At 43.0% G+C, this 15,980-nt stretch overlaps 1 protein-coding gene across 1 annotated transcript in view; it reads left to right on the top strand.

Annotated features, from left to right (window-relative positions):
* Positions 1-15,980, top strand: part of afap1 (actin filament associated protein 1) — a 65,350-nt gene that overhangs the window by 15,363 nt on the left and 34,007 nt on the right. Inside the window, exon 3 of the mRNA XM_061066150.1 lies at positions 1,922-2,004. Within this exon, the coding sequence (XP_060922133.1) occupies positions 1,922-2,004 (83 nt within the window). The remainder of the gene's footprint in view (positions 1-1,921; positions 2,005-15,980) is intronic.

The raw sequence follows: 15,980 nt of genomic DNA, 5'->3' as shown, positions 1-15,980 counted from the left end.
CAGCTGCCTGCCCTGGTTGTCTGCTCTGAGCAGCAGTATAGTCACATAAAGAGACACAGAGTCTTATTGCAGGATAAGTTGCATCACACACTGCCAGCAAAGCCGTCAGGGGTAAATTCTACCACATTTTTGCATACAGAGAGTGGAGTAGCATGGTATCAAACCGACTTTCTGGTTAGCGGTTGCCCCGCTCTACTCTCTGACCAACAACTGTCTTAATTTAGGAGAAAAACATGCCGACAACTTTAAGAGCGAGGCTGCCTGCAGTCAAATCTAACATTGAAGATCTCAGAAAGAGCCGACAGTTCTTTTTGTTACCGGTGTTGTCACGAGTTTATTACCTGGCGCTGACAGTAACAGCAACATTTCATGACATGTTGTTAATATATAGAGTCAACAACTGAAACTCACTGACCCTGAACTCATCCAGATGCCTGCTTAGATAAGTTTGAGATGTCTCCTCCGCTTGTTTGCAAAGGGTCTGTGATATAACGTTTGCTCGCCAGGTTTTTCCTCTGTGTACCTCACTGTCTGGGACTCACTTCTTGTCCTAACAAGTCTAGAGGTTCATATACCAACATTCTTTTCAGGCTTGTGTATATTTTAATGAAATAATTGTAGATGCGGTGTAGTGCAGAAAATTCATAAAACACATTAACACACCCAGTTCCTGCTGTAGATTTACTAATGGGTGCAGAAACAGGTCGACCTGCTGTGATCAGATTCCATGATGCACTTGCTGGCTACATACTGTACATCCGTAACTTAGAGTAGGGACTTGGAGTCATTAAGCTTGACCTCTTGCTTCTGCATTTCTTCCAACAAACAATTTCCTTCTGAACTGCTCTCAGATATTTATTTAATCTCCCAAAATTATCCAGAGGGGCTGTATGTGGGAACGCAAATCTCATAGTCAGCTGCTGTGGACATTCTCTGGAGTTTCTCCTACCAGACTCCTGGTAAAAACTCTGGATAGTGTCCGAATGAGCCCGTGTGAGAATACAGCAGGAAGTTATCTGGAAGACTCCTCGCCAGGAGTGAGTGGGACCCGTAGGATGGAAAACTGATATACAAATATGTCAGGATAAAAAATACTTATTATAATAATGACGTCCTGTCTCCTACATGCTGCGCCAACCTTTGCCTGAATGCTAGGAGATTTTTATTTTGTTGTGAACCCGTCTGACCGGAGAATCTTCTGCTGTGTGAAAGGCAAACTCTGTACAAAGTACGTACCCCACTGAACAGACTTTTCCAAAGTAAATGTCTTAACACGGCTCTACAATAACCACAGCTCAAACTAAAGCCAACATCGCTTTTTTGCTACTTTTTAACTAAAGTCTTACTAAAGCTCACACACTAATAATGCATGTATAAGCAATTCAGTTACATAACAAAAACTAATTTGGGCGCTGAACGTCGTTGTCGCAGTTCAAAATAGGAAAAAAGCCAGTGCTTGTTGGTATCAGCTGTATATAATTAACTGGGCTGTTGTCAGTTTGTGTGCACATGGCTGTCAGCACCACCACTCTGTAACACCACTGTGCAACCATGTGTAAACCATGCAGTTCTAAGGAATTCAACAGAGTGTGACATCTTAGTGTTCCATGTCTCGTCATTTTCGGGGACTCTCAAAATGGACATGCAAATACTGCCATTTAAGCATGCAAATTCTTGCAGCATAATGACAACTGTCAGCCCAACCCCACGCTGTCATTGCATTAACCCTCCTAAAACTCAAACACGTAATGAGGCAGAAATAAAAGATCACTGGGACACACCCTGATGGTGAAGAAAACATTCCCATTGAACTTTAAAATATCAACTATTGTAAAGTCCCTCCTCTTTATGCCAGTATGGACATACAATGAAGAACTGCCTCTGATTCCTCTTCCTCTGTCTCTTTTCTCCTTCTCCTCAGAGCCTTCATTCAAGTCAGAGATCCACAGCGGTCTGCCGGCCCCCCCCCAGATGCCCCTCCCTGCGATCCCGCATCCCTGGCTGGTAAGACTCCTACTCTGACCCCAAGATGCTGTTACCTGTAACCTCTGAGTTAACTCGGCAACATGCAGGGAAGTGGGCCACCAACTTAACAAGTGGACACCATGATTCTCTGTATGTTCACTTTGAAATGTGTATATAAATAGCAATACACACACACACACACACACACACACACACACATATATACTGTATATTCTGTAGGATGTCACCATACCTTGTTGTATTGTGGTATAAGTGAGACAGTTCCAGTCTGTGATTTGGACATCTGACAGGTGAAAGACATAAATGTCACTTATTGCCACAGCAACGCGGACAAATTCAGATTTGAGCAATGTGATTCTGGTAATACAATGGGACATGGAATTCATTTAAGATGCATTCTTCCAGTGACTTACAGAAAGGATAGTCATTCCTGTCTACACTAAGCCTTGCATCACCCTGACACTCAGTGACAACTCTTACATCTCTATTGTAACGAGTGTGTGTGTGTGTGTGTGTGTTTTTAATGTTGGAGCAGATGCCTGTGATGGAAAGCAGGTGGCTGTGATTGGCTCACAAAACCCTCTCACCATAACAATAAGCCGCAATTCCTTGTTTTACATCCTCTCATACACATACACACACACACACACACACACACACACACACACACACACACACACACACACACACACTCACACACACACGCACACACACACAAAGAGAGACACAAGGCCTTACAATGCAGTTTTTAATTAGAACCAGTGCACAGCCTCAGCTTCCTCCGGTGTGTGTGTCTGGAAACGACAGCCCAGGTTTTCTGGGAAAGCTGTTTTTCCATTCTACAATCGAATCAGCTTTTGAAAATACAAGGTACAGCAGTGCTCTTCTTTTACGACTGGAAGTCTCATCCTGTTGGTTCATTACATTCTTCTTCTTCTTCAGCTTTTGATCAAACATGTTGAACAGCCACATGACAAATGACTGAGGAAGTTGTTTTTCGACTTAAGCGTCTGCTAATAACTTTCATATTGTCACAAGACCAGAACAATTTAATTCCCTTAGCAGTGAGTGAATATCAAACACAACTGCTTATAATGATCCCGTTTGTCCCGAGCCATATGTATTACTATAAGCAGATGATTACTATAAATGAATTGCATTGCTTCTGTATGGTAGTCCCTGAACTTGAGGGTATCACATTGCCCAGTAGTGTACGCATGCGTGCGCACACACACTTATTCCTAATTCAGCTCGTCTCTCGCGCTGACACAATATGTCATCGGACAAATGTGCAAACTCAATCTGGGTAAAAACAACTCGACTCGATTGGCAGTGTGCAGCACGAATGATATCGGGCAAGATGGAAATTTTACTGATGTGATGCTGCAGCAACATAGAGGAAAATGCTGAGATTGGAAAATTAAACACGCCAGAGCCAACAATTACAACACTAAAACATGCTAATTGGAAATGTAGCCTATATATAATAAAAAATACCAACATGCAGAAGAGCGGCAGTAAAGTACAGTTCTCATAAATATACTTGGATAGAAACCCAGCTTCTATCTTTTATTCTCTTCCAGCTCTGTGTCTCTCTCTTGCCGTCTCTCTGCTCTGAAATTACCATTCATCACATTTCCACACTGACCTCTGGATAAGCCGTCCAGACGGAGAAAAAAAAGCTGCTCTGCTCTTTCTCTCTTTCTTTCCACCCTCCATTCTTCTTAAGTTGTATAAATTTCAGGCTACAGGGAGAAAAAAAAGATAGATGGTCAAAAGGACGGGAGAGAGCAAGAGGAGAAGAATGCAAAAGAGGAGGCACAAGAAGGAGTAAACAGATTGGGAGTTGAAGAAATAAAGAAGATCTAGTGCAGACAAAACACTCAACAACCCTTTTCAGTCGTGTTTAAATGTGTGCAGTAAAGTCTTTTCTAAAGCATCAGCTCTGAGTTACATGTGGGTGAATAAGTGCAACACAGAGGAGAGAGACATCTGAGGAATAGGGGAGTGTGGAGGAAGAGACGGCCTTGGCCACGGTCTGTCTGTGACCCGTCACGGCTCAGTGCCGAGCCAAACCAGCGCTCAATGCAAGACTGAGAGCCTGCGGCTTCAGAAGATGCATCAGTCAAGTCCCAAAGCCTGTGGCAGCCATTTTAAATACTCACTGTTATATAAGGAATAATTAGTCCGAGGACCTCATTGGATTTGCAGTACAACAGTGAATGTTTGGTGAAGTGACAGTATTATCGTGCTAATGATAAATCGCTCAGGGGAAGAATTGAGGTGGCCATTTGGACAGTATTGAAACTATACAGCAACTCCATGATGTGTATATACTCAGTTTACTCAGTTACTAAGAATGTTACGTTCCATCCCTGCAGAATATATGGATTTGAACACAGTCCGTCTTTAGTTTACATTATGCTCTTACAGCAGTGTGTAACTTTACAGGTTTGCAGCCAGTGTCCAAGGTAAAACATTTTCCTAGCACCATGCTAAAATAGGTCATTGTTTTTTTGCCATCTCATAGACTGTATATAAAGATGGACCACACCTGTCTACATCCTCCCCCCTATCCAGAAGTAAAGCCCAAATATCCTGGATACGAACACTCCCATTTTGTGCATGTGGAGCCAGGGTCTGTGAAGGAGTGAATGGGGGATGGAGCTGCGGTTGTGAGGTTGTGAGTCAGCTTCAGCTGTCGAGCATGACGTCTCACCACGTTTTTAATAGCTTTAAATAACTAATCAAACCAAACTTACCCGGAAAAAACTAAAACTTCATCAAACTTGAATAAATGTCAAATATTATTCTTTTTATGAATTTGATTATGTTGGTTAGTTGATCCATTCTCAACCAGCAAGGAATATGTGTAGTCAATTGTGTAATTTAACAGCTAAGCCTGGCGACATTACTGCAAACCATGTGACATGTGACAAGGTGGCCTCAGGACAGTCAGCTGAGTTAAAGACGCTATAGATGCTAGTGGTGTCACAGGGTGTAACTGTTTGCGATGCATGATACTCACATGTGTGACACTCGACATTAGGTAAGAGACAAAGAGATGATGTGTATGTTACTCTGTCGCAGAGCAGTCGTTCCCCCCGAGGGACAAACTTGTTATTGACGATCAAACTTGGACACAGGACATATTGACACCATTTCCTCGCTCTTGAAATCTTGTCATTCGGTCAATCCTATAACTAAATATATAAATACATTCCAGGGAAGGCATTTAATATGTGTGGGACATTACCTTCCTTGGCCACATTTGTATATCTGCGTCATTTATTAGGCAAGGCAAGGCAAGTTTATTTATACAGCACATTTCATCAAGGCGATTCAAAGTGCTTTACATAAAAAAAGCATCATGACAAATTGTAAAAGCAGCATAAGACAATACAAAAATGCATTTAAAAGAAATTAACAGTTAAATACAGAATAACAGAATAATATAACGGTTCATAGTATATAAAAAACAATACTTGTTCATATGTTAGTTCATAAATGACTACTCATCAACTCAGATTTAAGGATGAAAGTTGCTTAATAAAATATTCAAGAGTTCATGAAAAACGATCACCTTTACCTAGAACCCAGTGGGATACCATCCCACCGATAAATGATGATGTCAGACAGGGTGCAGCAGCAAATCCTCACATTTAAGAAGCTTGAGCCAGCAAATCTTTGACATATCTACTTAAATAAAGGCTTCAGTAATCAATCACTTATTAAATTGTTGATGAGAACAATCAAAATGCATGATGGGAAAAAACAATCTTTAAATATGCAAAGGAGCCGTGTTCAGTTATTCCATCCATGGTCTCATAAACAAAGGCACTCATGACCTGTTCATGGGTGTAGGTTTGTGTGCATGTGGGTGTGTGTCAGCATATAAGTATAAATCAGCATATCTGGTTGGTTTGTGCAGACACACATACTGAACACACTAAGAGATAAAATGGGATCTCGTCATTTCAGTGTGATCCTCTCCACAGCCCTCACCTAATAAATCTCCCCAGTGATCTAAGAAGGAGGATCTCTGCTGCACCATTTTACAACGTGTTGTGTGCCACGCGCGAATACTCACAAAAAAACAAGGTCTGGCTCTAATTAGGTTGTAATGACCACTAAATGTGACAAATCCAACTGGAGACTACAATAATCTCTCGCTTTCTCTTTCTGTCTCTTTTTACATCCAGGATTTATGCTCCACTAATGTTGCTCTTTTATCTTTGGCATGAAACACATTCCTGTCATCATCATGCGGACTGCCTCAGCCATGTGAACACTTTCCATCTAGCTGTCAAGCAGTTTCAGAACTAAAGTCCTGAAAAAAACCAAATGTAAATGATGTGTGTTTCCATTAGGCTGCATTTAGAGAACGAATCAGCTTCCAGATGGAGAGCGGAGCTGCGTCACTGAACACATAAAAACAGCAAGCATCTTTCAAGAGTTGATTAGTCGTTGGAATATTGTTACGAAACCTTTTTCTACAAAGTTCATGTGTCATGCTGTCACAAAATGAAAACAAGGAAATTAACAGAAATGTTTGTGTTGGGTTGAGCTAGTGTATGTGCTAAGCTAATATCAACCCAGTTATCCCCAACAACAACTTAATCCAGCTATCTTTTTCTTAATTGACAGAGGTAGATGAAGATGTCAGTGATGCTTTTTCGGCTTATCATCGTCCTGACCCATCTGACAAAACTTGGCACAGATTGACTTAAAGTTGGAAAGCCCTTGTCTGACTGAAATGAAATGATTGGTGAGTGTACCTGTCTGTCACTAACTGACTAAGCTGCCTGCACGGACCCTGTCTGGGGCGCTGTCAGAGAGACATACACTGCTGAGGCAGAGACGATAGTCAGAAGTTATGGAGTCATGGAGAAGTCGTCTCCTAGCATTTGTCAGGCAGTGCACGTTCATGTGTTTTGTGGGCGGAGCTTCAATTAGGGCTGATGGGAGGGATAGGGATTTATTGGTTCCATTTTCTCAGAGTGTAGCCGACTCTAGCTAACTTTTGCAGGATTACCAACCCTAGTTTTCAGATAAATAGTTAAGTACTCGGTCTTATCGGCATCATTTTTCCATTTAATGCACTGAGTTTGTTAACCAACCCTAATGATGGAAAGCTTTTTGCCCAGCGTTCATGTGGCCATTTAGAATGTGTGAGATGTGTGTCTTACAACTTGTTGATTTTAATGCACACCCCAGCCTTGAAACCATTCGGAGCTGTGGTGCCTGCGATGCATTACAAAATGTGGAACTCAAGTTTGTGCAAGAGCATGCAATTCTGGGCAAGTTGTTAAAAGGTTCAACTCAGGTTTTGAAAGACTGAAAGCCATCCATCAACTTGCCTGTTTGGGAATACCATGTCAACAGCCAGGATGATTAATCACAATTCTGAGCATGTTGAGATGAATTAATTTGGCATTTAGTCATTAAAATGTCCCGAAATTGTAAAGATTGGGTGTGTTTTCTGACTGTTGAGTCTAAAACTAAACTAAACTAAAATATTAAATTTGCAATTATACAAGCCAGATAGAGGCAGCAAATCATTACATTTTAGAGAAGGCTGGGACAAGCCAATATTGGGCTCTTTTTGCTAATCGTTTTAGCTCTTGGTTCTCTTGGTTAGCTCTCATGGTTGAAAACAAAAGTCGTGCTGCAGTCAATATATAAGTCACATCATCAGTTGAATCCTAAGGGGCCGTGCGAGGCTCTTTTCAAGCAGAATGTGGACCAGTACTCTTGTTTGGACACAAATGATTTCCATCTGTGTTGATGTTGGAGAGCGGTGCCACCCCCCCTTCACCTCCTCTCCTGCCCCTTCCTCCTCTCCTTCCTCACCTAACCCCTAAACAGACCTTCCTCCACTGAAACAAGTTACTTGTCTAACGCGACCAAACACTTGCATCTCCAAAGATCACACCATGCATTGTGTTTGTTTGCTCTCTGCTCTGCACCTAAAGCAGAGGCACATTAGGAAATGCGGTCATGTGATGGACATGCTGTTTACACGCAAGCAGGTTTTCATTATCCTTTGCAGTCTGAGTCCCGATTGGGAATTCATTTCCTCCCCTTCTCATTTTGAATCAGACAGCCCCCTTTACTCCTCAAGCACTTTCAAAGAAAAATATGCATCTCAGCCCAAGCTATGTGTACAGTTAGTAGTATACACACACGTCTAAATGCACTCTTGTGTACTGTTAGGTATCACTGGACATTGGGAAGGATCTTAGTTGTTTGAAACCGCCATCTTCCTAAAACATTTCTTACTGATTGCGAGTCATTCCAATGTCGGTGGCCATAGACCAGCAGCTTTGTATCTGGAATAAATGGAGGCCTTTGCTGTATTTTGCCAAACCCAATGTTTTCTAGCCCGAAGGGGAAACACATTGTAGCAAGTAAATGTGTCACAGTGCTTTTTCAAGCTACGGATTGTATGTGAGTTGGCTCGCAATCACACATATTCAGTTGAGCCTGGCCTGCTTTTGTATGTCTTCTGAAATGATTTGCCTTCAGCAGTTTGTCACATGGCACGATTTGGTCTCCATTTGGTGCTGATAAATCTGTTTTCATATTTGACTTAATTCCTCTGTGGGGCTCCCCTACTTGGCGGTTTGGTCAACCACAGCAGAGATTCAATGACATCACCACGATTGTGTCATCGACTTGAGACAGGAAATAAGGCGGTTTAACAGATCATGTTGAAAGGGCGTCGCACTTTGTCACTGAGGTAACCAAACAAGTGGCAAATTTGAGATTGATTAAGTCTTAACTACAGTGAGCAGTGGGCTTTAACTAAGTGACACAAGCCCACAGTACAGTTAATTCCAAGGGGCCAGAAACATTTCAGCCGACTTATACTGACACTCTTTGGAAAAAGTCCCCGCTGAGAAACTGGAGCACGGATGGAAAACCTATTTCACAACTTCCCTGCTGAACTGCTTTTGAAGGCTTTTTACAATGCCAGTTTTTTTCCCCTGACATATGAAGTGATAGAAGTGACTTAATAACACACTGATGGAAAATTGAAGCTATTTCTGGAGTCGGGTAAAGAACTCATACAGTTTACTGTTAAACCAACCATCCGACAGATGGACGTCTTTTGGCCTTGAGCTTTAATTGAAAACGCCCTATCATTCATTCATTATTTTTCTTCAATACCAATTCATGAGATATTCTTAAAGTACTAAAGACAAGAAGGGAACAAACTGAAGGAAATCCAAAGTTTCTTTTTAAGAGCAGTTACTAGAGAAAGATGGACTTGGCAGTGTTGGGTAAACCTTTCTCTAAATTCAGCACCCATGAGAAGATCATATCTGGAGATAATGTATCATCACTAATCATTTCGGTGAACAGACTGCAGGAGGATTGGAATCACAGAATCAGTATAAAGCCTTATGCTGCTCATACCTATTTGATGTAGATGTCTAAATTACAATAGAGAAATGTAGAAGATACGAAGGTGTTTGAGGTGACTGGGAAATAGCTCTATATTTTTAATACAAATTGAAGGGATACTTATGTTCTTTGAGGAATTGCAAAGAAGCAACACATCACTCCCATAATATATGATCGGAATCGTCCATTAAATGCTGTAGGATAGCATAGTCTACTTCCTGCCTGTGTAACTCGATACTTTAAATGTAGTATAGCACACTAATTCCATTCCAGACACTGGACCACCAGCTACTGACCCACATTTACACCTCATTGTGAGGTGAGAGAAATGCAGGAAACACCCAACCCAATCTCGCTCTCTGGTTGTTTTTTCAGCTCGGCCTGCAAGCTCGGGCGTCTGCCAGTAATGGCCCTCTGCTGAATGCACCTGTCCCGCAAAGTACACACATAGCTCGCCAGCCCGAGGCAGGAAGGAGGGAAAGCGATGAAAATAAAGGGAAGAATAGAATTTGAACATTGGGGAGCTGTGAAAAAGGTTTTTTGTTTTTTCAGAGGTAACACTAGCATGGGTGGTTCATGTATAACACAGAGGTGGAACACTTCAATGTGTATTGCAGAGGTTGGCAGATCTTGAGCTGGGCTGAGGCCTTAAGTTCCTGCAGACAGGGGAGTTTTACAGAGATTGGGTGTCACAGTCGAATGTTTCTTTTGTTTTCTTGTTTCCCGTGATACTCACATTCCGTGTTTGAATGCATATACTAGTTTGTGTGTGTATAAGGTGTAAAAGAGGCCTCTATTGTAAAGAGTTTGAGTTGACTAATCAGCTGACATTAAATTCCTCGCTGACACAATGAGGCTTTCACTAACGTTGCTGGAGAGCTGCCTCTGCTGTAGCCACCATAGAATAGCTCAAAAGACAACACATTTTAAAGTAACCATAATGCTACAATCAACCCACAACACAAGGCTCCATTTAAGTAACAGGCTGACAGAATATGTGACTTCCTGAGGTTCTCAGCAGCCACTTTTGTCATTAGAACCCATAAAGATATAAGCTATATCTTTCTAGAATCTAGTTGTGTCTGGTTTATCCTGGGACTAAGGCAGGACAACCCAGAGGATGATGGGTAACTACCGGCATAACCTTTTGCTCTTTGTGCTTTCATCTTCTCCTGCAGTCTGGCTTCATTTAATAACTTATTGCTTTAGCTTGACCTCATGCTTAAGCTTCAAAGAAAACATGAGGGGAAGGTATGTGTTTTTGTCCGCATGGGTATCTGTCCACGCTTTGTCCCATCTGACCTTCCTGTGCCATCTTGTATAACTGCAGTTTTCTCTTGCATACTGGTCAAAATGTTTGGAGCACTGCCGATATGGCAGCAACTGATGTGAAGCATCAGTCCTTGATTTATCTGACAAGAGACAAGGCTGAAAACACATGTATTTGAATAAATGCGGGCGGCAGTAGCCTGGATATGAGACGAGCAGCTGGGTTCAGCTGCAAGAGTCTGGAAAGTGAAGGAGTAACACCCTGCTAGTATCCAAGTGACCTTGAGCAAGGCACTAACCTCCAGTTGTAGAAGTGGGGAGATGACCAGAGGCCAACAGTAGAAGGCTGTGGTTGCAGTTTGCAGCTCCCAGATGGGAGTGTGTGTAACTTTTAAGCAGGGTGGTGCTGGTGAAGACCAGAGCCCCAGCAAAAACCGCCTCTGGATAAATAAAGCATTACGAAAACCTCACAACCTCCACCTCTAATCCTTGAAACAGGGGAACTGAAGGTATGCTCAGTATGTTTTAGTTTGTCATAATAGCTTGTTGTCTTTCAAATAGTAGTTGAAGTTCACGAAGTTCACTTGAGTATACAGTGCGTTTCTGGAAAAGTACACTTTGGACCTGTATTTGTGTTTCTGTGGACTTGTAATGGTGTTGACCAAAATATATACACTGCTCAAAAAAATTAAAGGAACACTTTTTTATCAGGGTATGGCATGAATTCAATTGCAATTTTTTGATAATTATCTGGTCAGTTTAGTAGCAGAGGGGGTTGTTAATAAGTTTCAGCTGCATTGGTGTTGATGGAATTAACAACAGGTGCATTAGAGGGGCAACAATGAGACGACCCTCAAAATAGGAGTGGTTTTGCATGTGGAGGCCATTTCAAGTTTCTCCCTCTTGATCACTTCGACTGGTTTTCCATTAGTGTTGGCTTTAGCTAGAGTCATTATCTCAACTGGGAGCATGAGGCGATTTCTTAACCCTACAGAAGCTGCACAGATTGTCCAACTCCTCCAGGATGGCACATCCATGCGTGTCGTTGCAAGGAGATTTGATGTGTCTCCCAGCATAATCTCCAGAGCATGGAGGAGATTCCAGGAGACAGGCAGTTACTCTAGGAGAGCTGGACAGGGCCGTAGAAGGTCCTCAACCCATCAGCAGGACCGATATCTGCTGCTTTGTGCAAGGAGGAACAGATTGAGCACTGCCCGAGCCCTACAGAATGATCTCCAGCAGGCCACTGGTGTGAATGTCTCTGCCCAAACAGTCAGAAACAGACTTCATGAGGGTGGCCTCAGGGCGCCACGTCCTGTAGTGTGCCCTGTGCTCACTGCCAGCACCGTGGAGCTCGATTGGCATTTGCTATAGAACACCAGAATTGGCATGTCCGCACTGGCGCCCTGTGCTTTTCACAGATGAGACCAGGTTCACCCTGAGCACCTGTGATAGACGTGAAAGGGTCTGGAGAAGCCAAAGAGAACGCTATGCTGCCTGCAACATTGTTCAGCATGACCGGTTTGGTGGTGGGCACAGACCTCTACAGGCTAGAGAACGGCAGTCTTACTGCCATTAGGTATAGGGATGAAATCCTTGAACCCATGGTCAGACCCTACGCTGGTGCAGTAGGTCCTGGGTTCCTCCTGATGCACGATAATGCCCGGCCTCATGTGGCAAGGGTATGCAGGCAGTACCTGGAGGATGAAGAAATTGATGCAATTGAATGGCCCTCACGATCACCTGACCTAAACCCGATAGAACACCTCTGGGACATTATGTTTCGGTCCATCAGACGCTGCCAGGTTGCTCCTCAGACTTTACAGGAGCTCACTGATGCCCTTAGACAGATCTGGGAGGACATCCCACAAGACACCAGCCGTTGTCTCATTAGGAGCATGCCGCCACGTTGTCAAGCATGCATACAAGCACGTGGGGGCCACACAGGATATTGAGAAGCATTTTGAGTTGCAGAAATTGAATTTTGGCAAAATGGACAAGCCTGCCACATCACTTTTTCACTATGATTTTCGGGGTGTCTATAAAATTGAGCCCTCTGTAGGCTGAAAACTTTTATTTGCATCAAAGATGTGGCATCCTTTTGTTCCTAAGACATTAAACTGTCCATATCAGTATAAACATCCAACATAATCTTTTTTCACAATGAGATCTGATGTTTTTTCAAAGTGTTCCTTTAACTGTTTTGAGCAGTGTATGTACCATAAACTGGTGAATACAATGCTTACATGATCAGTTTTAATAGTTTTATTGTTCTGTCGGATTGGTATGATGAATATCTCTTAAAACTCAAATACACATGAGCCTCTGATGCTGTTGCTCTGCAGAGGAAACCAGAGCCACAAATCAAAGCTGTCGAAAACCAAGAACTTCTTGCTGTTTAAGATGGAAACATACCGAGTGACATAGTTGACAAATTCTTCCCAAACTTGACCTAGAATCTGAAAGTAAACTGATAACTGATCTGATGAAATAGCAGATATTATTCACTCATGATTCAACAATTCAAACCACAGGGGGTCTCCAGCTAGCCTGTGACTGTTCATGTCTATAGAGAAAATAAGCGAGAGCCTTGAATTCCCAAAATAACTTATTCAACAGTAAAGTGAAATGCATTCCAAAAAAAATCCATTAGAAGTGACTTCCAATGGAACTATGCATGTGATTATACACTTGGTTATTTGCCAAGAATCATGTGAAATGCAGTTTCCCCTCCTTCCAAATCCTTTCTTAAGGGAGTGGCTCTCCTGTGTCCACTCAGTTTATCCATTCCAGCGTCCCACTGGCACTGTGGCAGAAACATTTATTCAGCTCCAGTCCTCCTACGCAGAGCTAAAATGGATACTTAGCATAAATGTTTGAATGTGAGTTCCATGCCAGGGCCAGAGCTGCAGACAGTCCTCCCACTCCCAAGTATCCAAACCCAAGTTCAGGACTCCTTTACCGCTACCTAATTACACATTATGACTGTGGAATTCTGACATTCTGTTCTGCATCCGTGCACATGACCTGTATGTGACGCTCTGCTTATGAACGTTGCAGTGTTTCCTTTAGAAATGGATCCTTGTCAGAGAGGAAAAGCTCTTTGACCACGATGGGACATGAAAACTATACGCTACATGCAATGTAGTGTAAGTGGTTCTAAGGATTCATAAAGTATGAAAATAATAATATTATATTTCCATTGTATTACACTTTCTAATAAAGGAGAAGTTTTCCCTGAGTTTTCCATAATAGTTTTGACGAGACCATTTCTCAAGGAAACAATTAAACAGTTCTCTGCCTGCGAGTAATAAAGTAAACGGTAACAATGCAAAGTTTGGCATTCTTCCATCAATTCAATTAGTTGTGCCAAGTCGATTTTTTTTCAGCAGGGCCAGTTTTAACTAGCCTTCTTAACCGATAGAGAGTAGCAGAACTCATTACATGCCTGAACTGCTGTCTTTCTCTGAAAATACAAAATGTTCATCAAATAGACCATGCAATGTTCTATAATCTTTCATAGTTTAAAAGAAACCTGAAGGAATAACTTCAGCCAGCCACTGAAAGAGTTTCGATATTTGACCTGGGAAGGAAGCTCGATTTCCCAGCTGTAGTACTGTCCACTATCCTGACGCCAGATGTGGTGAACTGGTCAACAGGAAGGAGACCAATAATTTTGGCGGAGCTGACTGTTCCATTGGAATAAGACTGCGAGGACACTGTTGAACGATAGACCGGAAAATACCAACAACAGGCCAATGATTGCAAAGACCAAGGGTGGCAGACATGGCTGCTTAAGGTGGAGGTGGGCTGCTGTGGAATTGCGTCTGCAAGGAACGTTTTTACTAAAAGAGGAAGCTAATAGATCCTCCTGATGGCTCTGGTTTAGAATGAAGGGGGCAAGCAGGAAGTCAGGAGGAGAGAGGCAGTGAGCCGTCCACCACTGCCGATCCACTAACCAGAGAATGTTGTAGTTAAGGGTGGAAATATTTGAAAGGGCAGCACTTGAAGACCTCCTCCCCTGGCCACTGCCTCAACTAGGCTAGCTAAGACTTGACTGGTTTTGAAATGCTTTAAAAAAACTCTCACCATCGTGGTTTGGCTACCTGACCTTAATCTCAAGAATTTGTGGAAAGCATGGTCATGGTTTGGTCATTTTTCCAACCCCAGATGAAGTATCATGACAAGTGATCGATCTTTTACCCCGTGGGTTACCGATCTCAAAATGTGGGAGGCAAAGTGTGCCAAACTATATTAATCTTTTTTATTTAAAGTTTAAAAAAAAACTGTGAATCCTACTTAAAGAGACTTAAAGTAAAACACAAAACGCACCATATTATCTGACAACATCTAAGTAGACTACTGTAAAAAATCCAGATATTCAATTTTTTAACATAATATTGATGATTTATCAGATTCTCTTTCAGCCTACCTTGAGACTTTACAGTAGAATTACAGTAGAACTGTCGAAAATTCAGAGATGCACAAAATTAACTTTGTCCCCATTGCTCGGCAATGTAAAATTATCTGTGACAATAGGGCAGATCTACAGGCTGATATTAGGGATGCACCGATCTGCTTTTTTCACCTCCGATACCGATATCTGAGGTTTAGTATCGGCCTATACCGATCCGTTACCGATACTTATTAAACAGTCAGATTCCCCTGGTCCGCACCAGTTCTGAGTCAGCTGCTAGGCGCCAGCCGAGGCGCACCGCCGGAGGGGCCCCCCCGGACCGGAGGGTTCCCCCAGCGGGCGACGTAGCTGAGGTGATCCCCGAGAAGGGCCCGACACGCGTCCAGAGTCGTCGCCGGTGTGGAAGGCGGGCCGTCGGAGGGGACCGGGTACGGCGGTCGGCAGCGGCGGCGACTCTGGACGCGTGTCGGGCCCTTCTCGGGGATCACCTCAGCTACGTCGCCCGCTGGGGGCCCCTCCGGCGGACACCAGCCCGCGGTCCCAGGAAAATGAGAAAAAGCCCCCCGCACCAGCGACGCCGTGAGGCGCCACCGGGACCCCCCCCCCAGTGTGCAGTTAAACTCATAAGTGACACGGGGGAGCTGATCGTGTTGCTTGCGTATGACGTCACTCACAGCGCACAGCATAGAATTAAACTGAATAGATCCGCCGATATGGATCGGCCCATTGTCACCGATACCCGATCTAGAAATTTCTTCAATATCGGTACCGATACCGATACCGATACAAATATCGGATCGGTGCATCCCTAGCTGATATGATTACAATAAGTTGACATTGAGTCCAGCATGTTTCTTTCTGTTAATTCAACATGTCAGTAAAGGCCGTTGAAGATATT

The sequence above is a fragment of the Limanda limanda genome, chromosome 22 (assembly GCF_963576545.1).
Source record: "Limanda limanda chromosome 22, fLimLim1.1, whole genome shotgun sequence".
Lineage (NCBI taxonomy): Eukaryota > Metazoa > Chordata > Actinopteri > Pleuronectiformes > Pleuronectidae > Limanda > Limanda limanda.
The sequence above is the reverse complement of the archived record's forward strand: the minus strand, read 5'-3'. Positions and strand labels throughout refer to the sequence as shown.